The 26,632-nt window shown below is 32.4% G+C and overlaps 1 protein-coding gene across 4 annotated transcripts in view; it reads right to left on the bottom strand.

Moving 5' to 3' along the window:
- LRP1B (LDL receptor related protein 1B) overlaps positions 1 to 26,632 on the bottom strand; it is a 1,941,900-nt gene that overhangs the window by 92,693 nt on the left and 1,822,575 nt on the right. For 3 of the 4 annotated variants that reach the window (XM_078327882.1, XM_078327883.1, XM_078327884.1), the window contains 4 exons: positions 23,381 to 23,500; positions 21,204 to 21,445; positions 5,487 to 5,710; positions 4,329 to 4,435 (listed from right to left, as the gene is read on the bottom strand). In XM_078327882.1, coding sequence (XP_078184008.1) covers positions 4,329 to 4,435; positions 5,487 to 5,710; positions 21,204 to 21,445; positions 23,381 to 23,500 — 693 coding nt within the window. The remainder of the gene's footprint in view (positions 1 to 4,328; positions 4,436 to 5,486; positions 5,711 to 21,203; positions 21,446 to 23,380; positions 23,501 to 26,632) is intronic. The other variant, XR_013518953.1, reaches the window with a different exon arrangement.

The following is a 26,632-nucleotide window of genomic DNA, read 5'->3' as shown; positions in this document are numbered from 1 at the left end:
GAATCAGAATTGTGCCACTGCACTCCAGCTTGGGTAACAGAGCAAGATTCTATTCCAATAGTAATAATAATAATAAGGAACCAAAAAAGAGCCCATGTAGCTAAGATAATCCTAAGCAAAAAGAACAAAGCTGGGGGCATCACATTACAAACTATACTACAAAGCTACAGTAAGCAAAACACCACAGTACTGGTACAAAATAGAGGCATAGACCAATGAAACAAAGTCACAGCTCAGAAATAAGATTGCACACTTACAACCATCTGATTTTCAACAAACCTGACAAAAACTAGCAATGGAGAAATGAGTCCATATTTAACAAATTGTGCTAGGAGAACTGAATAAACATATGCAAAAAATTGAAACTGGATCCCTTCCTTTCACTTTATACAAAAATTAACTTAAGATGGATTAAAGACTTAAATGGGAAACCCAAATCTATAAAAATCCTAGAAGAAAATTTAGGAAATACTATTCAGGACATAGGCACAAGCAAAGAGTTCATGATAAAGATGTCAAAAGTAATTGTAACAAAATAAAAAAAAATAATAAATGTGATCTAATTTAACTATAGTGCTTCTGCAAAGCAAAAGAAAGTATCAGAGTGAACAGACAAGCTACAGAATCGGAGAAAATTTTTGCAATCTACCCATGTGACAAAGGTATAAATTCAGAATCTACAAGGAACTTAAATTTACAAGAAAAATAACAACCTCAGTAAAAAGTAGTCAAAGACATGAACAGACACTTTTCAAAAGAAGACATCCATGTGGCCAACAAACATATTAATAAAAGCTCAACAGCACTATTAGAGAAATGCAAATCAGGAGAACAATGGGATAGCATCTCACATTCGTCAGAATGGCAATTATTAAAAAGCCAAGAAACAATAGATGTTGATGAGGCTGTGGAGAAATAGGAACACCTTTACACTGTTGGTTGGAATGTAAATTAGTTCAACCATGTGGAAAACAGTGTGGCAATTCCTCAAACACCTAGAATCAGAAATACTATTTGACCCAGCAATCCCATTGCTGGGTATATACCAAAAAGAATATAAATAATTATATTATAAGGACACACACATGCATATATTAATCACAGCACTGTTCACAATAGCAAACGAATTGGAATAAACCCAAACATCTATCAATGATAGACTGCATAAAGAAAATCTGGTACATGTACACTGTGGAATACTATGCAGCCATAAAAAGGAATAAGATTATGTCCTTTTCAGGGACATTGATGGACCTGGAAGCCATTATCCTCAGCATAAAGAGTTCATGTTCCTCCTCTCATAGAGCTGGTTACTTACCTGCCACAAACTTGATTGAAACAGAACATATATTGTATTTATTATGTCTTATATGGTGCCCAATGACAAAAATAATAAGTGTGTCATGTGAAGGCACATATTATTTGACTCATTTTTTAAATCAAAATTATACAATGGCTCAATATTGGCTAAAAAGTTATATTGAAACCCCTTGGCACTTAAGGTCTTCTATTCTCACATGTTATATCACCCAACTTATTCCCTTCTAGATGTGCCATGATTCCTGACATGAGCAGAGCAACCACGTGCTCTACACTAGAGCCCCTGGCTCAGAGGACTATATTATTTCATATATCTGATATTTCTAAGTTAGTTATTGTTATCTTTTTTTAAAGGGAGTGTCACTCTTGTTACTCAGGTGTCAGTGTAATGATGGGATCTCACCTCACTGCAACCTCTGCCTCCTGGGTTCAAGCGATTCTCATGCCTCAGTCTACCAAGTAGCTGGGATTACAGGTATCCACCACCATACCCAGCTAATTTTCTTGTATTTTTAGTAGAGACAGGGTTTCACCATGCTGGCCAGGCTGGTCGCAAACTCCTGACCTCAGGTGATCCACCTGACTTGGCCTCCCAAAGTGTTGGGATTACAGGCATGAACCACCATGTTCAGCCAACCTTTTGCTTTTCTATTGATAAAGCAAAAGTTTGAAGGAAATATGTTCATTTATGAGATCTCACAGCTAATAAATAATCCATTGAGGTTAAAAACCAGGTGCATTTGACCCCAAACAAGAATTTTCTAAAAATTTCCTCACGATGGATTACCTGTCCATTCTTCAAATACTTACTCAATTGTCACTTTTCACATAGTTTTTCTGTATTGGCGATTATCTTTCTCACCTCTAAACTCTGATATTATAAAATACAAAACAATTCTCACCTTTTGCAAAAATGACACTTACTTCTGCACATGCCTTATTTTTTCTTTCTTGAATGTAAAATTTGTGAGAAAAAGGACTGTGTCATGTTCATCACTAAGTTACCCATGAGTAAAACATGGAAGATGTCAAATCTGTGCGTCTGTCACTAGGACCAGTGTTGAAGACACTGTTGTGCCTGTGCAGATCTCGTTTACTAAACAGGAGTACCCAATTCCACATTGGTGCTTTTGCAATGAGGACTTGCATATATTCTTCTCCAGATAAGTGTGCTTAGCTGATTGAAGCAGCTTTGCTTGGAACATCACAGCCCCAAGGCCAATTAATGACTGATGGGTTACATTAAAAAACAGATGCCCTTGTCTGTCATAAATTGATGCTCCAAACATAACCATCGACTAGGCTTCACCTGAAACACAGTTTACTGGATTCCTTCCCCTCCTCTCTGTCTTTTACAGCTTTCTTCTGCATAGCACTTCCTTCATAAATGGCTTTTATAAGAATCCTCACCTTAGGCACTCTCCTAAGTACCATGCTACAGGTAGTTCTACAAATTGCTGCCAGTGACATTCTTTAAAATAAAAACAAGTTACATATACTATTAATATGATTATGTGAAATGTTAACACCAAAGAAGTATTTTTAAAATGAAAACTGTGTTTGAAATTATGCCACTCACCTTGCCAATAACCTCAAAACACTCTCTTTAAAGCTAAAATAGAATCCAGTTTTGCATTTGAGGGCCCTAGTCACCTTGCTATCCTCATATCTTCCAGTCTTCTGAATTGTTTATATGCTTCTAGGCATAGTAACCTTCTTGCTGTTTTCATGCTAAGCTAATTTCTTACTCAGAACTGACTATTCTCTTTTCTTAAAAAGCTCTTTCCTCACAACTTCATATGGCTTGCTACTTCTCTTTTTTTTTAGGTCTTTCAATATCACCCTTCTATAGATGACTTCTCTGATCATCAAAACTAAAATAGTACTTTCATTGACAGCCCACCTTTCACTATGGTTTTTTGTATAGCACACATAAAAATGTGACAGTACATATAAATACATATTCTATCCTCTATAGAAATATAGATTTCATGAGGGTTAGAATTTGCTTCCCATTGTTCCTTTAGCATTTGAAACAATTCCTGGCACATTTGTTAATAAGCATGGGATGGAAACAGATTTATGTTAACAGACTAAGTTTCAAATATTGCTTCTTCCCATAAAGAGTAAAAGCCATCTAAATGAATGGAAAGATATAAAACATATTAACAATTAATAAGAACATAAGCACTAAATATAAATAATTTAAACTAGAAAAGATATTACAATGCATAATTGTTAGATAATATGTACTATAAACAATGCATTATGTCCTTTTGTGGAGGTGTAGTCAGTGGAAGGTGGGTGGCACAGAGCCCCTGAGGCTCCTGTTGTCTGCAAATGTTTTGTTGAAGAAGTACTAAAGTTAGATGTACAAGATGAGAAAGATTCAGCTAACAAGGTTTGGAAGGACATTCTAGATGGGGGATCTGGGAGAAATATGGCATGGGAAAAAGACCATGGAGACAGAAAAGAGCTGAACTCCTGGGCAGTCCTGAGAACACACAACATTTGGAGTAGCAGCATAGATGGCAAGTCAGCCTGGGAGACTAAAGCCATATTGAAAAGAGTTCTGAATGAAAAGGCAAAACATCATCAAACCTGTCCTTCACATAAAGTATTTATATTTAGCCACCTATTTGTTCATTTCATCTCTCATCCTCTAGAAATATTTCCAAATATCCCAACTTCATTCACATACATATGTAAAAATACCCTAATGGATCTCTATAAACTGTCAACATTTCATGCCTGTGAAATCCAACAAATAGCCCTATAACTTAGGCAAGTTTCAAATAATATTTATATAATATAACTGACAGTATAAGGACCTGATTTTCAAGTTGAGAGAATAGGACATGAAAGGCAAATAGCTTCATAAAATCATACTATAAATCATTTTATACACTTGTAAAAATACTTATGATGCCAACAAAATTAGAAGTAACTGTTAACAGAAATATATTTAGGACCCTGCTTCATATTTTAACATGCGTCAGAAATCATACCTGTGGGTCTCTGTATGTTCTTTTGTACTAAAATCCTTCTCAGTGTACCGTCCATGGCTGCTTCTTCTATGTGAGAGTGGTCCCCAACAACAGTCCAGTACATCATCCTGAAGACAGCAGGTCAAAGAGGTTAGCCTGATGATGGTGCTGCTATAACCTGATTCTGCTCCCCAAAGCAGTGGCTCTTCAGACCTTGTGCCTCAGAAGCACCCCCAGAGTCTCTTAAAAAGTAGATTTCTGGCTCCAACTCAAAACACACAGAATGAGAACCTCCAATAAACAGCTTGGGGAATCAACATTTTAAATAAAGTCTGGCCTACATACATTAAAATTTGAGAATCACTATATACTATGTTGTACCATAGTAATTATTTAATATCCAAAATTCAATTTTAAAAGTTTCATTAGAACTCAGAGGAAAATATTTCCATCACATGAAATTCTCTTTTGTTTCAATAGAATAGTCACTTTATTATGGATGCTGTATGAACATGCTTTTTAAATAGATTTATTGAGAAGTAACTATTTTCTGAAGCAGAAATTATTCTTTAATTGAGAAGACTGCATAATTATAATAATAAAATATAAATTGTTTCTTTTTACTAAGGAGTTATTGATCCACTTTATGGCTGATTAGGAGTTTTAGTTAATATTTTCTATTTCCTTTTTGGTCATTGCTTGTAAGTTTACATCTCTAACTAAAAAAAGAAAATATTTGTAATGCACTCTTTAAATTTGTTTGTATAGATACATATCTTCATCTTTTATTACCACAAATAGCCAAAAATGTTAGTACTCTACACATAATATGTTTGATATTATGTTTAATACTTTGATAATTCAATTGTAGATTAAAAACAGAGGTTATATGTTTATCACACCAGGCTCACTGTTTTACAATACATACATATAAGCATGCACAGACACGCATGTACAATGAATGCATAATACAGCAATATTTCATGAAAAATATATTTTGTGCCATCATTTGGTATGAAAAGGACATGCTTTTGTACAAAGGAGTAGTATGAGGATTTTTAAAAGTCATGTGACACTATTATACATTGAACACTCACTACAGAGACAAAATCTACAGAGCACATTTTCTATAAAAGATATTCATTATCAAGAAATAGAAATACTAAGCCATTAACGTACCCTCTTTTAGGATTTACAGCAATAGCATAGGGTTCTCCAGCCATATTTGTTAAGAGTCTGGTGCAGTTGGGGCCATTCAGCTGCCCTACGTTGATAGAGTACCTCAGACTTGTCCAGTGAGTAGTGTAGTAACTGAACCAGTGCATTCTAGAATGATCAGTCCAGTAAATGTTTCCAGCCACCCAGTCAACTGCAATGTCCCTGGGCCTTTTAAATTCAGGACACTACAAGGAAACAAAACAACACACCATGGTATTTTCAAAAGGAAATTTGCAGAATTTTCTGTGTCTTTACATTGAAGTTATGGGGGAATTATAAGAACATAGTCTTGTGTTAGTCATTACATAGATGTCAAAAAAGGTTCTTAATGCTGTTTTCAATCTTTGTAGATGTATATCTGCATGAATCTTAATTGTACAGACCACTGGAGTTTAACCAGTTGCACTCTGTTGAAATATTTCTAGAACTATAGGAGGTTCACCTGTGACTCCTTGCAGTCGATATTATCCTTAGAGCAATGATAATTCTGATATCTAATACCATAGATTAGTTTAAACAAATCAATGTAAAAAAGAATCATAATGTTTCATTCCAAAATTCATTTGTTTAACATCGGACTGTGAAATGTATCCTTGTTTCGTATTTGTCCATTTGTAATCTTTTCATTGCTCAGTAGTATTTGTTTACTGTTCTACTGATGATATCCACTTGGCTTGGTTACACTTTTAGGTCATTACAACTCATGTTGTGGATATTTTAGTGCATTTTTATTTGGTGGAGACAACCACTCAATTCCATTGGGTATTTACCAATGAATAGAATTAGTGTCTTCAAGTTTACACACACTTAGCTTGATAGGATACTGCTAGAAAATTTTTTCAAAATTTGTAGCAATGTACACTCTTTTCAGCAATGTGAGAAAAATCCAGGTGCTGTAATCCTCTCTAGACATAATTTTGTTTTACAATTGAAAAAATGATTAGTACAACTAGACACATTTATGGAAATACTATATTTTAACATCTTTTGAGGAAAGTCATAATATCTATTTACCTTACATTTAATAGGTTGGATTACCTTAACATTTGTTTTATTGAATTACTGTGAGACAAAGGTAACAGAATTCATTAAGACTAGACAGCAAGGAAAATAACTTATGTTCTGTGTCCTTCAATTAACTTGATCACTAAAAGTAGGAACTAGTGTAGTAATTAATTTGACATGGCCAGGTTTATTGTGCATAACCAAAAGTGAGAAGGTAATACCAGGGGTATTACAGCAAGAGTAGAAACAATTATTTGAAGGTGATTACAACTAGATGTGTAATCAATATGTAATAGCATCTTTAAGACCTGGGAAGCAGTGGAAATATGAGTTTTTAACACATGAAGTCTTTGTGTGTGGGTTTGGAGGAATTAATATTATCAATCAGTGAACTTGGATTAAAAGAAAAGAAACTGAACATCTCAAAAAGAACATGGGATGCCAAATCACTGTCTGCTGCATGGTTACTGGGATCTCAAACAAGGAAAATATGGCTTATTTGAACACAGAATCCATAGACAATTTCTAATGCCCTTTATTATCAGTTCTTCAACCCTTTGGGTTTTAAATCTGAAAATACAAAATGTTTTAGAACCCTATTTTTCAGCTTTAACAATAAATGTTATCCATATGCCCAGTGATATGAGTTATTTGAATTAAATATAAAGCACTATGCAATACAGCATACTCTAGAAATTTAATATAAATAATGTTCATAGATGTTTAGAATATAAATATTTGTCCTAGCCAAACCAAAAAATCATTTTCATATGTTCCAGTATCATTAAACTGTATTTTTATTTCCAACCCGTCATCATTTGAAAGTAAATATATCAACAAATGGCATGTGCATGTCAGTGTGAATCATAAATTTACAAACATGAAAGATAATGGGAAAAATCACAATTATGAGGTGTTTTAAGCCTGTTGAAGCATATGTGTTATTTTCTAACAATAGTAGAACAAACCTTTATGACACAAAACTTATAATGCTCTTTGTCTGATTGAGCATAGAAAAAGTTATCTATTTTCTGTTTGAAAGATGTATATGTGTACACCTGATTTTCAATCCTTATGGTATCCTCGACAAAATATGTCATATTTCATGCAAGTTCCACTTACATTGAATTGAGTATTTTTATTTCATTTCATTCATTCAAAAAAAATCACTAGCACACCACTTTGCCATGTATGTACCTATGCAACAACCATGCATGATCTGCACATTTACACCAGAACCTAAAGTACAATTTAAAAAAATCTGATCATACTTCAATTTTGGACTTCTAAACCTAGACTGATGACAATTAATAACCCAGTTTCCTAATGTTTGTAAAGCACTCAGAAGTTTGATTTAGTGATACTTTTTCAGGTTAACAGGCTGGTGAAGATTTTACTAATGGAGAATTGTAGAAAAATAAATTTAGGTCACATTTCTAGGGCAAAGAACATAGATTAGAAAAAGCAAGAAAAATCTTATTTTGATTATATGTACAAAAGATATTGACGACTTGCAGAGTCATTTAATATATACATTTATTCTCCTGCTCCTGAACAAGGAATCCCTAATGTCATTCCGGTAACAACTAAAGTAGTTAGAATATGGGGTAAAGAATAGGCACATGCAATTAATTCAACCTAAAGTTATGATATCATAAATGACAAGGTGATTCTCAAAGAATGATAGCAGAAGGTGAAGATGTTACCAGGTGTTCATCCTCGCTGACTCGTATTATACTAAATACTTACTGATTTTCAACACTAAAGAGGGTATAACAAAACAAAACGAAGGACAACAAGGAGGAAGAGGGAAGAAAGGAGCAGAGGAGGAAGAAGATGACTACTGTCATCAGAAGGTGGCAACATTATTAACCTACTCTCAACCTATGGCCAAATTAGAAAATCACCCTTTGTACTGAGTTTCAAGGAAACAAAATAATCTCCACCATTCACATCTTAACCAGAATTTTGAATAATATTAACGACATTAAAAAAGGTCTAATATTGAATGGATGTTCACTGGAGGATGAAAGACAGAAATCCCTGTTGGATCTTGATATTATGATCGCACAATTTATTTAAAGATAGGTACCAAAATCAATCAGGTAAACACAAAAAATGAAAAAACACAGGAAAAAGTACACTGAGATTCTGAGAGTGAAAATGAAGATTGACATGGGAAAACAGAACAGAAGAGCTAAGCTACCTGTCTTCAAAAATCATGAAATGAAACAAACATAGTATACTGGAAAGAAGAAAATATAAAACTTTCATTTGCTCCATTGGCTAGCTCACTAGACAGGCACACCTGTGAAATAGAGACACCAATTAAATGTGTCCTGTTTGAGAGATTGGAGAAGCATGCAGCTTTCCTGACAAGAAAAGTCATTTCTCATCTTATTGCATGGAGTGGAAGACACATTTTGACTGCTTTCTTCAAACAAATGATTTCTTTTCTAATAAACTCTCTAAATATACAGCCAGTTTTGAGACCTGAGGCATCCTTCTTTGTAGGAATGTATTAGTCAAATGAATGAAACCCTTATATCTTACCAAAAAAATGACAGCTTGATTGTAACAAAATTAAAGGTTACTAGTTTAAATTGCTAATCCTCTATAGGTGTAGATTGTAAGGTATCTGCCACAATTACAGCTTCAATAAACTGAAGATGTAAGTCACTAAAGACATTTGTTTTAAAACAGTAGAAAGGAAAAACCTGTGATAGGGGAGTTCAAGCATGTGAGTCATAAAAATACTGTTGTCTATTTTAATAAATTGCTTATAGTTAGCAATATACTTTAAGAAAATTTAGTTAGCACAAGGATAAATTGAGGTAATGTCACGTTTTATTTATTCGTGATTTTTTTCATCTTGATGTACATCTAAGAATAGAAAATTTGACTCATTTTATTAAAGTTAATTATCTCCCAATGGAATTCTATTAAAACAAAGATGTAAAACCATTTTCAAGAAATTGTGTGTGTCTCTGTGTGATATTATACTAAATGAAAAGACTATTTACATTTTTCTCCTCAAAATATGAATCGGACTCACTTCCAAGGAGTGAAAGTAAAATAATGACTCCATAAATTCTAAATATTACTAATTTCTATTGACTTAGTAATGTTATTAAAATATCCAGATATTTCACATGTCAAGGAGCTGATAAAGCAGTGGAGAAATTAAGAACCAAATAGAAGTTATATTTAGAGCTAGAATGTGTACGAGATTTAAAAAGCTACTGCAGAGATGAAAACTTTAGCTTCTATTTATGATTTATACTGCACAATGGATCTGAGTAACTTTAAGGCTGCAATGATCTACATTAGAACCATGTCAACTTGGAATAAACTCCTACCAGATGAAAAAGAAACCTCAGACATAATTCTCTGATGATTTTTGAAAAAGACCAAATTTGTGTTTGAATTAAAGACTCAATAATATATGTGATTTTGTTACTCATTTTTTAGCCTCTTCAGTGTTCTTTAACCTTTATTTCTGATTGAACTCTGCCCTCCATAAAAAGAAAGACGATTGGCTCTGCCCTCCATAAAAAGAAAGACTGTCTTTCTAAACCTTTATTCACACTATTAGAAAAACAAAGATATCAAGGAAGATTTGAAAGCACACTGAATTTGGAATCAGAAGAACTTTATTTAAATCTTAGTCCTGGTTTCTTTTTATAATATATGGTGTATAAAATAAAGATTTGGATTAGATGATCTGTGAACATCTCTAGCTTCTAAACAGTAAATTATGTAATAGTTTGAAATATTATCCATTCTGGGTAAGTCTGCATTTTGTATATCCTTAAATATGTATCTTATGGCAATTGTTCATTTTTAGGCATTAGTGAGTAAGTGAATAATGTGTTGGTGTTTGGGTGGTAATTCTGATATTATTCTACATCCTTATTTCCAGGTCATTTTCATATGTGAATGACTTGGAAATATGGAAATAAGATAACTCTGAAAATTACAATTTAAATGTGCATAACATTCGAGAAATAATTTGGAGTTGGAGTAGACCTATCAAAACAACTGGTTGAGAAGTAAATTAAAGTTAAAATTAAAAAAAAAAGTAGATTCTAACTTTCAAAATTAACATGTCATATTACTTATTCAAAGTTTTTTTTTTAATTAAGACAATTAAGTTTGGTATATGGAAACCAGGCTAACATTCCAGAATAGAAGAGTCAATTAGCTGCTGCACCCTCATTTAATTTGATGTGTTCAGTTTGTCTCTATCACCTGTGTTCCCAATGCTTATGCCTAACCTATTTCAGTAATTTATCTTACCTGCATAACTTCTTTATATAATTAGTTTGCAACCAAAAGGAATTGAATTTAATAAATAAATTATGTATCTCTCAGAAAGAGGATAAAGACAGCAAAAAACGCATAAAAACGCTTCAGAGAAGCAAATGACAGTGTTTCCAGAATCATTAGTTATGTTCCTTGTGAATCAACAGAAATGTTAGTCTTTGTAGCAGGCCTACATGTGTATGTATATGACGTATATGATATACATAAAAATAAATTGTGTTCTTATACCTCAGTGTCTATCATCCATCAAATTCACTCAGATTGTGAATATGTGTGTGTGTGTGTGCACACGTGCTGTGTAAATATAGGAAACACTGAGATTCATATATCATTTTCTTACCGGCTCCATTATAGTTTCCTAGTGTTTCATTACTCTGTAAATAGGCAATAAAATTTCCAAGTCAAAATAGAACCCAGAATAATAAAGGGATGACCCTGTAGACTACTTTCTAGGCATAAAATTAACATTATTTTATCTTTCCTTGAGCGTGTTCCTTCAAATGACAACAATTGGTCACTCAGGGCCTTTGGAAGACCTGAAAACACAGTATGTGGGATGAAATCTCTGATGCTTCAACAAGATCAAGACCATTCTCAATGGTGATAATTAGTATAATAATAACAGTGATGTGGTGTCTTTTTAATAAAGGAGCTTTGGTTAATAGGGATAAATTAAGGAAGGCAGAATAAACAGCTCATAAATGACTTTGAAGGGAAGAGAAAAAGTTGCATTCTTGGTACTGAAATATGGTCTATGTATGGCTGGAACAAAAATTTGTGTTTAGGGATATATATATATATGCTTGTTTATAGCTGTGTAAGGAAATGGGAGGGATGTGATGGGAGATAAGGCTGAAAATCATTAAGAGGCTTGTAAACCAATATTTTTTTAATGGACATCCAGTAGAAGGATTTACTTAGGAACATATGATGATCATATTAATGTTTTAAGAATATTTTGGCTATGGTGTGGAGAATGGCTTGGGTCTGGGTTCAAAAGTGGAGACAGCAAAACAAGAGGAGACAAACTTAATGAAATACTATACAGGGAGAAGAGTGTGGAAGATTAATCTAGGTTTTTCTGAGACAGAGGCAGACAAAATATGGAATCTCAAAAACCACAATGAGATACCATCTCTCACCATTTATTGGTTATTAATAACCAGAATGGCTATTATCAAAACATCAAAAAGTAGCAGATGCTGGTAAGGCTCTGTATTATATAAATATTTATTTGTGAGTTTATTTTGCCACATAGATTTTATCATTGTTCTTTCAACTCTCATATACAGCAACTTTATTCTTTAAGGTTTGAGAAAAAGATACATACCAACATTTCCTGTTAGGCAATATATAACTAGCAAAAAAAAAAATGTTATCATTGAAGTTAAACTTTTCGTGGAAAACCATATATTTCTTACTATGGAGATAAAAATATTTACTATTCAGTTAAGGCCGATTGTGAATGACATTCTATAACCCTTCGAACACAAGAATGGTTCATTATGAGGATCTCTATCATAGTGATTTCATAATAGATGTGACTTTTCACAAATTAATCTATAAATGCAATGCAATATAAATCAAATTCTAATGTATGTATTCTTCTAATAATATTCTAAACAATTTTAGAAATATATAATTAAATAATTTCTAATAATTTAAATGAAGACGTATAACTGTAGAGTTTATAAATAGAGATATGCCATAATGCTACAGTACATTTTTAAAATATGTTAATGGTGCACATATCCACAAAAAGATCCAAAGAATAGGATGGGGACTCCATACTCACTCATATGTTTTGAGAGTTTAGTACCACAGAAAAAAAGAAACGCCTACTCAATCACTAGAGAAATGAAAGACTATTTAATATTTAGGGTCGAAGTTAAATCCCTATATCAAACGATATACAGATTCAGATACATCAGAAAGGTACAGATTTAAAAGTAAAAGAACGAATAGAAAGTGTGCACATGTGCTAGATAAAAGACTTCCTTAAATATGATGTGATGTCCAGAAGCATTCAAGAAGAAGACAATCAGATCAGACTACATAAAAAGTAAATCTTTTATGCAGCAAAAACCATCAGAAACAAAGTAAATTCATTTGAAGGCAATGTTTTTGTATGGGGGGGTGCATATCTAACAAAAACTCAGTATTTACAGTATATAAATAGTGCATAAGATATTATGGAAAACAAAACACTTTAAGGAAAAAATGAGCATAGATCAAAAGGAGACCCTTGGGAGAAGCAGAATTTTGAATAGTCAACAAAACATAAGAAAAGGTGTTCAAACGTCACAAATAATTTAGAAAATGCACATCAAAAACAAATGGCAAAAGTTTATTAGCAATGCAATGCTGGTTTTGGCAATAGCATTAGGAAAAGTTTGTATTTATATATTGCTGATCATTTTTTAAAAGTAGTCCTTATGAAGGCAATCTGAAAGTACTTATTTAAAATCAAGTTTGAATACTCTTTAATCTCACATTTTCACTTCACAAAATGTCTGAACTACTTAATACAGGCTTTGTTACACTTAAAGATGATTACTAAGACATTATTTGCCATGACAAGAAACAAAATCAAATGAATTATGTTTTTCAAAATATAAGTCTTTAAATGAAGGTTATTATATATATACTATGAGTACAATCATAAAAAAATGACACAGATGGCTAGGTGTGATGGCTCATGCCTGTAATTCCAGCACTTTGGGAGTCTGAGGTGGGTAGATCACAAGGTCAGGAGTTGACCAGCCTGGCAAACATGGTGAAACACCATCTCTACTAAAAACACAAACATTAGTTGGGTGTGATGGCAGGCGCCTGTAATCCCAGCTACTTGGGAGGCTGAGGTAGGAAAATCATTTGAACCCAGGACGCAGAGGTTACAGTGAGCCTAGATTGCACCATTGCACTCCAGTCTGGGCAACAGGGCAAGACACCGTATCAAAAACACTACTACCAACAACAACAAAGACATAGATAAAATTAGCTGACACAGTAAGGTCTCAAAACTATTGAACAAAGTGAACATCAGAAATAACTTTTCATGATACAATTCTACTACATATTGGAAAAACCCTAGTGACGTACAAGTATGTAAGTTCATTAATAGGTAAATAGCCAAACAAACCACGGTATATCCACATAACACTAAACTATTCAGCAAAAGAGAGGATGGCTTATTGATATACGCAACAACATGGATGATACTCTCAATCATTGTGCTGAGTGAAAAAGACTTACTATGCCCATGAAATCCTAGAAAGAGAAAACTAATATATCATAACAGAAAACAAACCAGTAGTTTCTTGGTAATGGGAGAGAAGTGGGCAAGGTCTGGGGGAATAGGTTACTAAGGGAATTAGATGACCATACAGAAAGAGTTGGGGGTCATAGATATGTCCATTAGTTGGATTGTGGTGATGGTCAAACTTTTGAAATTGGACCATTTTCACTTTTTGGCATTCTGGCTGCTGGGTTGTGAGTGAAAAGTTAAGCAAGGAGGAGTTAGGAGGCTACTGAACTAATTGAAAAGAAAGATATCTGGCTCAAACCTAGGTGCTTTCAGGAAAGCTAATATGAGATAACCAACTCTTGGCCATAACTCGAAGGTGTATTAAACAAGACTACCTGATTTATATATTATGACAAAAGAAAAGGAATCAGCAACAACTAAGTACTCCAAAATCTTTATTTTAAACTTGTGGAAAATAGAGTTGTCATTAAATGAGATTATAGAAGTGGATTTGGGGGATACTATGTGAAGTTTATTTTGGGGCAGGCTAGTTTCAAGATTTTTCATAGATTAAAAAGAAAAGTGAAGTAAGCAGTTGGACAGGAGATGATACCAATTATGTTAGCATGTCGATACATGTTAATCCATGAAACTATGTGAGCTCAGCAAGGAAGTAAGGAAAGACAGTGAGGACTAAGGTCTGAGACTGGGGTATTCTATTATGAAGAGGGATGAAGAAAAGGAGCAAGCAAAAGAGAATGAATAGGTGAGGAATAAAAAGAACTTTTAAAACACCAATAAAATAATAACTACATTGATGATTCATCTTAGAATCATTTCATTTTATAGGCTTATTATTACATAATATGACATGATTTTAAAAAGTATCTACTGAAAGCTTGTCTGGAGAGGCTGATATTGTGGTGAAGGGTTTCTCGATTCCACTACTGCCAACATTTTTCTCAGGATACTTCCTTAGTGTTAAGCAGCATTTCCGGCCCTACCCACTTGATGCCAGGAGTGGTCTCCTGGTTGTAACACTCAGAAATATCTCCAGATGTTTCTAAATGAGTAGGAGATCACACCTACATGTTCTCTCTGATGTCTGCCTCTTCTATGTACTTGAAACTTCTAAGGTCCTTAATTAACCACTGCCATCAAATTTGTTGAACAATTATTTGTCCTCATGTACTTGATCTCTTAGATGTATACTACAATTATAACCCCAATCTCTTTCTCAAAATACTCTCCTCTCTCAGTTTTTGTAACTTTGTATCTTCTTATTTTCCCTTAATGCATTGGCTACTACTTGTCATCATTTTAATTTTGCTTGAGAGCTTGGTTCCAGTCCTTCTTTTCTTCCTTTCTACTCTTGCCAGTAATCTAATCTGGATTCATGGTTTTATATATCTCCTCTATTCTGCTATTCTTTAATGTGTATATGTAGCCCAGAAATATAAGATCTAGCCTTGAATACACCATTGAGTATCTACTTGATATCCCACTTGGATCTTTTAAAGCAATCACAGACTTAACATGATTAACACCAAACCCATGGTTTACCTTTATCAGTATCCACATGTGTGTAATCCAAAAATTTAGTTATCAGCCTAGAGTCTTTTCACAACTCCATATTTATCTATATGCAAAACTTTCTGGTTCGACATCTGTCTAGCACTTTGTATTTCCTTTGAGACTACAATAGTGCAACCTATCATCATCTCTAACTTGGAGCACAATAGCCTCCCAAGTGATTTCTTCCTTGTCTTTTTCTCTTCACCCTAGCCATTCTCTACATAAAAGAATTGTTGCCATATCTATCTGTCTATCTATCTATCTATCTGTCTATCTATCTCTATCTAATCTATCATGCATCTATCTAATCTATCTATATATTAGTACAAAAACAGTCCTTCTTTCTCATATTTTAGCTCTTAGCTCAAATCTCTCTTCAAACTAGTATGCTCCAAAATGAACTCAAAATATTCCCTAGATCTGCTTCTGTAATCTCATTTAATGACAACTCTATTTTCCACAGGCTTAATATAAAAACCTTAAAGTCATTGCTATGACAGAAGGACAGGAATCAACAATGCACACACACACACACACACATATATATATATATGCACACACACACGTGTGTGTATACGTGTGTGTATACATGTGTGTACATGTGTGTATATATATGATTCATGTCCCCTCATGACTCATATGTATGTATATAACGACATTACTTCTTTCTCATCTTTTAGGTCTCAGCTCAAATTTCCTCTCTTCAAATTGGCCTTTGCTCATCTTATCTTGGGACCTGAAATATCTGAATTTTTCTTTAATAGTTCATTATTTAATTACTTCAATACATTTTTAAAAATTGGAATTTTCTGTATTGATTTATTTATGAGTTTAAAGCAGGCTTTAAATTAGCTTTTTTGTATGAATTTTGGCTGGTTCTCATTAAAATGATGCATTTTGATTAATAATTTCCTCATCATTATTAATTGTAGACTTATATAATTATCATTAGTATATTTTAAGGGGTAAACATTATTTAATTAAGGAACTAAAAATACATTATAGCAAAGTGTCAAATTTCTATCTCTTTGCCTGTTTAGTAAAATTTTGACTAGATCATAACTGTTGCAGAATCATTTACTTGAGTCAGTATGTAGTATTGAGTGCCTATCTTGTACAATTAACAACAATAATATCACTAAATGGTAATGATGTTGTAATCTGATAGTTTTAGATTTTTTCCATGTAATCATAATAAATGATTGTTTTTACTGGTTTGAATGAACTCAGATGACTATCAATTTTTACCAGTATCCAAATGTTCTAAAACAAGACTTTAAAGTGTTTGCCAAAGTTTTTGTAAACACACACACACACTTACTTGTGAGTGCATATACACAACTATGCACTTGTGTGTGTGTGTGTGTGTCTGTGTGTGTGTGTGTGTTTGATATATGCAGATCCATATGTTGGATATGAGGTTTATAACTAGTGAAACCTGTCAAGAATAACTTAAATAGATATTTTGCTAACAGCTTTCCAAGAAAACAAAATGGCCCAATCAACTTTTTGAGAAAAATAGATGATATTAACTAGTAATATAATAAGCATGTCTATCCTGAACATTCTATTTACAAAAAAGAATACACCAAAAATGATATCTCATATTTACTTTTCAAAGTCAAATAGATCAGATAAATCTGAACATTTGTTTTGCTTAGAAATATTTAGGGTTTTAGTGGTAAAAATTTAATCTGTACTTTTAAAGTTATTTGCATTTTCCAAACATTAACCTACTTTATAGTGCTTCCCCTCATATATTATTCTGTATGGCATCTCATACTAAAAATGATACATTGCTTAAAAGCAGGTACAATTGTTGCATATTGCTGCTGTTATATTCTGTTCTGAGTACTGGAATTAAAATTAGGAAGTCTCATTATGCCTTATGTATAGTTTAAATTATGTCACTCTTTTAAGTTTTAAATAATCTATTTTCTTAAAGGAAAAAAATCCATTATTTTTATCCAGGGGATTAGAAAATAATAAGTATTTCTAATTGTAAACAACTTGGTCTACATTTGAAGTTTTAATTTGTAATAATTATTAGTATTCTAACCATTTTCATAGATTACAGAAAAGTATTCCCTTCACAATTTCCACAAAAATGAAACAGGATCATATGGAAAATTATCTTTTTTTTTTTTTGGAAGGGACTTCAGTTAACATTTAGGTTTCTGAATAATATTCTTCCAGTTTTTGAGGCAACAGGTTTCCTACTCTTTATGGAAGTGGAACTATTAGAACACTTTTTGTGTCTGAGAGTATGCTTTTAAAATATCCTGCTATCACATGGCTACTTCCTCCATTTGATTCACTGATAATGGAGTTACAACTAATGTATTCGTAGCTTGATTTGTGTATTTTTTTCTCCTTTATTTATTGATTCAGAGATGGAAATCAATGTACCATAATAAGCCTAGGGAAAAATCTTGAGTTTTATTTTTCAAGGGGTGGGGAAGTCTCAATCAGTATTATTTAATATTTGTGTCAAAACTTAGAAGATGAATTAGATTGCACGCTCATTAAACTAAGGGATGACTAGCCTGTTACTCTTAGAAGAACAAGTATTTACATGGCAGAGTAATTCATAAGAAAGAAAATCAATTATTAATACATAAGGCAGATTTCAGAGGAATAAACACAAATTGTTCAGATAATAATTGGATATATATACAATATGCCATATATCTTTTGGAAATAACATATATTTATTTTCTCAAAGGGGTTGTAGAAATTGTGTACTTCGATATTATAGTTGTTTTCAGATGAGTAAGCTGAGACTCAGAGATGTGATATATCTTTGAAGTTAATTGCTCTACAATTCACATTACTCATTAAAGCGGTAATAACAGATTTAGCCTGTCTTGATAATATTGAAATATCAGGAATACAAAAAGATTTAGGAAGCAAAGTTAAATAGTTGCATTTATCAGTGTAGTCCTAAAGTATTTTTAAAAATAATGTATTGGTTAAAATTGTTATGAAATTTGGCTTATAGTGGTAAAACTCATGGCTCAGAGGTTCCAAACTTATAATTACGGCATTTAGTTGGTTATGATGGGCTCCTTAGTGGAGAATGCACTCCTACTGTTACCCATTTTTCTTCTTTGTGAATGCTGCTAGTCATGGCAGATTTAAATAGAGATGAAAACAGAAGCAACACACAGGAAGTCTGGATGATATAACACAAGTTATCACTGTTATTAAAAGAGTAAATAAAGTTTTATATCCTATTCAAATAATTCTAATCAGTAGCTTTGCCATTGACTATGAAAGATTCTATAATACATTAATAAAGTTCAATAAAATATGTAAAAATAAACACATATAAATAAATAATATTCAAATAAAATACATACATATATTTGTGTGTATAAGAATAAAAACCTAGTTATCAAACATTAACTGAATTTGGCTTCTAATCTAAAATAAATTTGTTGAATTCTGTTCACTAGAACAGCGGTCCCCGACTTTTCTGGCACCAGGAACCAGTCTGATAAAAGACAATTTTTCTATGAATGGGGTGGGTGGAGGATTAGATTCTCATAAGGAGTGCTGCAATCTAGATCCCTTGCATGAGCAGTTCACAATAGGGTTTGCACTTTTATGAAAATCTAAGGCCACCACTGATCTGACAGGAGGCAGAGCTCAGATGGTAATGCTCCCTTACTAACTGCTCCCCTCCTTCTGTGATGACAGGTTCCTAACAGGCCACAGACTGATAATAGTCTGTGCCCTAGGGGTTGGAGACCCCTGAACTAAAGGACAACCAATTTCCCCAAAGCACAAAAGTAGTAAAATCAAATACTTTTCTCTGAAAAATTATGTCAAAATTAAATATGTGTATATGTTTAGCAATTATAAAATGCAGATATGTAAAAATTGCAAATATTTTTTAATGTGATAATATGAAGCAGAGAACATTTTGCTAATTATCATTATTAATGTCAACACCATCAGCAGCATCATTTTACTGTCAATAGGAAGCATCTAAATAGTACTTCCTATGTACCCAGAAAGTTAAACACTAATATATAAAATACAGATAATGTATTTTATTAATGTATGTTATTAGTTACATATAATGTATGTTATTAATTACATATAATTATATACAATTAATTTTAGTATATAGTTAATATACTAATATGTAAATTGAACCCTTATTAGAACATATAATGTATGTTATTGGTTACATATAATTATATACAATTAATTTTAGTATATAGTTAATATACTACTATGTAAATTGAATCCTCACTAAAACCTCTTGAAATAGAGAGTACCAAGAAGCGAAGAGGCCAGTAAACAACAGGGTTCAAATTCAGCCAGTAATCATAATCACTCCAAATAATTATCTCTTTGATAGTACATAGTCTTTATTAATTCATTAGCAAATGATGCCATGTTACCATAGAAGCAATGTTTTCAACAAGCAGATTTCTGTTTTAGAGCCAAAGAAAGTTAATAGTAGCTATTGTGTTTGAGGAAAAAGGAATTGAACCATTCTGATATGCATAGATTTTTACTCATAGGTTTCATCTAATTTAATCCAAACCTGAATTTGAAAGCTAAAATAGCTTATTTTAAAACCAGCATATAGTCATCTACTGCTGATAAAATTAAACTATATTCCAGATTTCCATCAAATAGATTTACAAAGTTCAAGTCTTTATGGTAGACGCTAACAGAAGAAATAGTGAAGACTTCTAGATGGGAGTATCTGATTTCTGTTAAATACAAAGCTTCAATTACATCCTGCTGGGACAGCACTTGACTTTTTGGTTGTATAGGAATAAGTCGGGCTTATAAAAATAAGTATTTATCTGTCAGTTTCCTTTCAGATTACTTAAAAATATAGAACACACAATAACTTGACATGTCCTAAAACAAAAAGGGATAATCTACAACCTTAAATAAAAACATGTTTCAATTTATTTTTCTCGAAAATAATAACCATGATTATCAACATGTCCATCATACACAAGTGCACAATATTTCTCTTTTCTGGATATTTCCTGAAACATAGCTATCAGGAGTCAGAAGAAATAGTTACACTATTGAATTGATGGCCTACCCTAGAGTCTAAGTATATTTCTGATAATGTAAAAAGAGAAATAATTTTCCCTGCATTACACTACTTTCTAATTTTAATAAAATGATGTTACCCAATATCATCTCGTGATAAAAAAGTTTATGTTCATAATAATTGTAAAGCATCTTTTCATATGAAATGAAAAGATGTTCTGGAGATGTTAGGTAACATTTATTAGCATTCTTATATTATATACAAGTCAAATACATTAAAATGAAAACAAAATCATGCAATTAAAATAAATCATGTATAGCTATGAGAACAAAGGAGTAGAGAAATACTTTATTTCTATACATGGAGGATAGTGAAGGAATAATTGAATATATTAATTAGTTACTATAATTAGATATTATAATAGATACATTTTGTTTAAAAAGTAGGTAGTGGAAAAGTATGGACATTCAAATATACAATGGTATTTACTTACAATCAAGCCACTGTTTGCTTGCCTTTTTTCTCTGCCATGGATCCTTTTGTAGAAAATTCCGCCTGGATTAAATTGAGTACTCCAAATAATCATATCTCTTTGATAATATACATCCATCCCTGTTATTCTTGAATTATGTTCAATATGAGAAATTTGTTGATGATCGCCACTGTAGTTGAATGGATATATAAAACCCAGGATATCAGTGTCATTAGCAATGTAGAGAACTTGATCTTCAGAGCCTGGAGATTATTATAATAAAATACAAAAATAAAGTAAATTTCAACTAATGTTAAAAGCAATGATTGTACTTTTAATTATCTTGAACTTTTATTCTTAATACAGTTTTTCCTCAAAAATCAACCAATTTTATACTATCTTTTAGTCTTCATGACTTATGATTTCTGATACCCACTTATATAAACATTTACAATAATTATTGTTATAGGATTTTTAGTGCAAATCTTTCTTTACAGCTAGAAGTTAGGTATATAAAGATGTGCTTTCTCTGAAGAGAGATTATTATTTGATAAATCACAATACACTAGCTTATAATGTGTTGATTGTCAATATCCAGGTGCCATGTTGTATACTCATTAAGCTTCGAAAGTTTCTGAGTACTTAATTTATGCACCTGAGAGATCATTACCTTAGGCTAAGAAATAAAAATTAAGATATGAAGAATCTTCCTTTTACTGTATTTGTATATTTTAAATGCTTATTAACTTTTAGCATAAAACAATATTAGTATTTATTACATTAAAGTTCTATAATCTCTAAATTATCTAGAATCCTGCTAAGTGGAACATTTTATCTTAAATTTTTGATGCCTACAATAGAATACTAATGCCAGTTTTATACTAACAAGAAAAACCCTAAAGCAAATTCTTAAAATATCAATTAAAATATTAATGAAGCCCTAAAGAGAAGATTGATTGCATATATAGTTCTGCAAATAAACAATAATAATAATAATATCCCATGAGGTGCCTTTCAGCTCTGTAACATTAATAGCTCTCACTTAGGGAATGATTATTATGTGTCAGACACCACGTTAAGCCTTTCACAGTTTATCTCTACTTCTTACAACTATGGAAAGGAGGTATTAGTATCCAGATTTCATAAATGAAGAACTGAGGCTCAGACACTTTAGTGAATTCCTTGAGGTCACACAGTCTGAAAGGTGCTATGCTGGGATTTAAATCCAAGTATATCTAATGCTATAGCCCACAGGTGATCCATTACATCATACTGTTTTCTTCTTGTAATTAGAATCTTATTATAATAATAATGTCTGATCATACCTTGTAGCTAATAATACTGAAGCTGCAATATTATTTAGCAAAAACATACGAATATTAAAACCTATAAATACAGATTCAAACCCTAGTTTATCATTTAATATTTTTGCTTTCCTTTTTCTTTTTTTGAGATGGGGGGGGTCTCTCTCTGTCGCCCAGGCTGGAGTGCAGTGGCACAATCTCAACACACTACAATCTCCGCCTCCTAGGTTCCAGCAATTCTCCTGCCTCAGCCTCCTAAGTGCACACCACCACGCATGGCTAATTTTTGTATTTTTAGTAGAGATGGGGTTTCACCATATTGGTCAGGCTGGTCTTGAACTCCAGACCTTATGATCTGCCTACCTCGGCCTCCCAAAGTGCTGAAATTACAGGCAATAGCCACCACAGCTGGCCTATTATTTAATTTTTTTAAAAAATATTCTTGACAAGTAGAGGAGTTCTAAATTTGTAAGCAAGATCTTAAAACCTTTAAAACCCTTACTCAAAATTCCATTTTCGTTATAATGCTAATATTTAACTTTCTATTTTTATCCCAGGATTATAATTATTTCTCATATTTCCTTAGAGCAGACCATCAAGAGAGACACTTTATGTTCTATCACACTGGTTTTTAAACTTTTACCCCTTCTGAAAAATTGTTTTGAACACATGTCATTTTAATAGTAACCATGTATTTCATAGTCATTTCCATAAATTAGCTAAGATTAAATTCATTAATAATAACTAACCAACTTGCCAAATTAATCATAATTATAAATATTTTTATTTTATCAGAAATGAAGCCATTGCTGAAATGAAATTTAAAACAGTTTTCTCCATAAGATGTTTATAACAAAATTGTAACAGCATTTGCAGCAATGGTTATAATCTTACCTTTTGCTATGCAGGTGTTATTTCTTTCTTGAAAATTCTGGTCACACTCACATTTATATGATCCTTCCACATTTATACATTGATGGGAACATGTGCCAAACACCAAACATTCATTAAGGTCTAGAAAAGAAAAGCTCAAAATAGCATCATCATACCCCCAATTTGCATTCTTATTCTTTCCACATTTGAAAAAAGTCAAAATCATTTTTCTTTGTTTATCTTATTACTATTTTTATTATCCTTTTACATCTTTAATCTGTAACTTGTGTGTCATATATTTTGGGGGTATAATCATTATTCATAATAGTTGTACTAGAAAATTCATCAATTGACAGTGCTTTTATTAATCGACCTAAAATATTGAAGCATTCATATCAGGTTTCCCCAGGGCTTTCTTTTCCAAAATTTATTTATTTATTTACTTTTACCTTTAAAGTTCAAGGATAGAAGTGCAGGTTGGCTACCTAGATAAATTTGTGCCATGGGGTTTTGTTGTACAGATTTCCATTCATGCAAATGGACCAGTCTCGAGGTTTCCTTGTAACCTGTTTCTGATGACCTACCTCCATGCCTTTGTACATGTCATGGGCTATTCCTTCATCTTATAATGCCCTTGCTCACCTTTTCATACAGAATTTCTACTCATCTTTCAAGATCCACCTGAAACAAAGCCTTCCCTGGTCTTCAACAGTATATGGAAGTGATGAGTCATCCTTAGTTTCTCCAGTCTTTGCTCTCCTGGTGTTTCTTTCTTACACTGTTGCCTATATTTCAGGAATGCGGTTACATATTCATATCTTCTATTTGAATTTCAGTCCCTTGAGGACATAAATTATGTTATCTTCCCTTTTTTATTATCACATCCCACAATAACTGGTAGAGAACAAAGATTTGGGTATCTCTTAACACACTTCTGTACTTATTTTTTATGAAGCTACTATGTAACCAAAAGGGCTGTATTGAGGCTACATGAATTAAGCAAGCAAGCAAAAAACTGCATGCCTATACATGAATAAATACCTTTATATCACTAGCATAAATAAAGAAATCACAGGCAGTATTCTGCAGCTTGGCACATGACTAATTTTAAGGGTTTATGAAGAGCCAGGATTGAGGCCAGGTGATTCTGGGGAATTATCTAATCTTCCTTTCTTTTGTGTTTAGCATATCTCCTCTGCCCCATTTTATCACTTATAGTCTCCCTAATCACCTAATAAATCTGTAAGATAAATCCTTCCCTTGAATTAGAGAACTTAAGAATCAACACAGTAAGAATAACTATCTTTTGCATAGCACACAACATGTTCTAAGGGCTCAGTGGCAGAGACACTTGTCAATAACAGTGTCAAGGCTTAAACTCAGGTTTTCTGATTTTGTTGACTTCACTGTGATACTTTGCCCAAGAACACATAAGCATTTTCAGGACAACACATTGGCATTTGATTGAAATATAGAGTAAAGAGATATAGCAAAATGTATTTAATTGTTTTTAGTAAATATTTTACAGGAACGAAGTAGAATGGATCTTGTCAGTACTTAATGATTACAAGCATAACAAATATTTCTGATGTGTTTAGCACCTGTAACTTTGAATAGGTAAGTTATTTGCCACTATGGTTTCCCTTTGGCACAGAATCCAAGTAAGCCAAAATCTGCATGATTTGATAAAAATCTCAACTTTCTCACTTGTCACCATACTGGTCTGGACCATCATTTTCTCCTTATCTCTAGAAGGCCTGGATCATGAGCTTTTGAAGAGGATGAAGGAATTCCACATGTGCCCAGTACCCAAAACAGTACCTGGCACTCAGTAACTATTAATCCCCTTCTACTTTTCTTCCACCATTCCCCTTTACTTTTTTCCCTTTAGATATACTAATTGAAGTGTTTGGGCTTTAACATCAAATAGAAATTTCTTCTGCATTTTTTTTTCAGATACATAAGTGAAGGGCACAAAGAAATTTAAATTTTTAGAATATAGAATCCAAATTGTATTATCCTTCTTTGGCACTGAAATAGAACTACTTTTCTTAATATCAAAACTTTATTTATTAAATATAGATGAACATTTTATTAGAGTTCAAAAGTTACTTGTTTGACCTACAAACTAATATAAAAAAGTCGATTCATAGCAATTTAAAATAAAGAATGTAGTGTGCAGGTTATATTTGCTGTGCAATATAATGAAAAATTAAGAAAATTTTAAGAACATAATTTCTAAATTTAGTACATATATACAGGAAACACCCCCACTCACAAATAAACATTAGAAAATAAATGCTATTGAAATTAAAATCTTGAAAGAATTGTATGTGTGTGCTTATGTGTAATTGATAGAAAGTGCCTGGGAAAAAGAAATATCGTACTTTGAAAGACAATTCAGTTTTTAACTAAAACACAGAAAATGTAAGTTGTCAGCTTTCAGTCTCATGGTAATGGGAAAACCAAATGTCATGAATAATCTAAAGATGCATATAACCCAAAATGTACACAAACATGACGTGACTACACTTTTTCCCCTTTTGGGTGGGTAGAATCAATTCATTTAAACAATTTCCTTTTAATTAACACAAAGTAAAATCATTTTTCTCAACCCAAAATTATCAAAAGAGACATTACAAAAGCAAGCTGGCAGGTAAAAGCATTTTAGGACTTGAATTTAGCCTGGATAAGCCAGACTTAGTTATTTTAGATTTGGCTGTACTTGCAATCATATGAATATGAATACAAATAGCAGTTGTATTGGAGAAACTTGCAGAAAGTACATATGGATCTGTATTTCATGGTTCTATAGTTAGAACACTGATGTATATTATATTTACTTACTTACTAAAAGATTTTGGCTATCCTACATATTCAATTTTTAAGTGATCTCAAGTAAGTTGACAGATTTATGTAGACCTCCTGACTGAATTTTTAAAGACACATTATGATGTATTTAAAACATGGTTTTAGGACGAAAGCCCATAAGTCTCTAAATGTGAATTACCTATTTCAGTAATGCGAATGTCACCCTCAAGAGAAATGGGTCATCATAAACATATTTTTCATGAAGCAAGACTAATTCTCCAATAGTCCCTGAACCAGCAATTTTGTTATTTGCATTTCAAAACAGTATTGTAGCAATAGAATTGAAATTTCCTGCAGGCCTGAATTTGCTATAGAAAAGGTTTTGTAGCCTCTGTGGTGGTTAGCTCAGCTCCACAAACAAATAAGCTCTTGACCTGAGAGACTTTCACTCTCATAAGTGAA

Source organism: Callithrix jacchus, chromosome 6, assembly GCF_049354715.1.
Source record: "Callithrix jacchus isolate 240 chromosome 6, calJac240_pri, whole genome shotgun sequence".
Lineage (NCBI taxonomy): Eukaryota > Metazoa > Chordata > Mammalia > Primates > Cebidae > Callithrix > Callithrix jacchus.
This window is presented reverse-complemented; position numbering and strand designations above follow the sequence as displayed.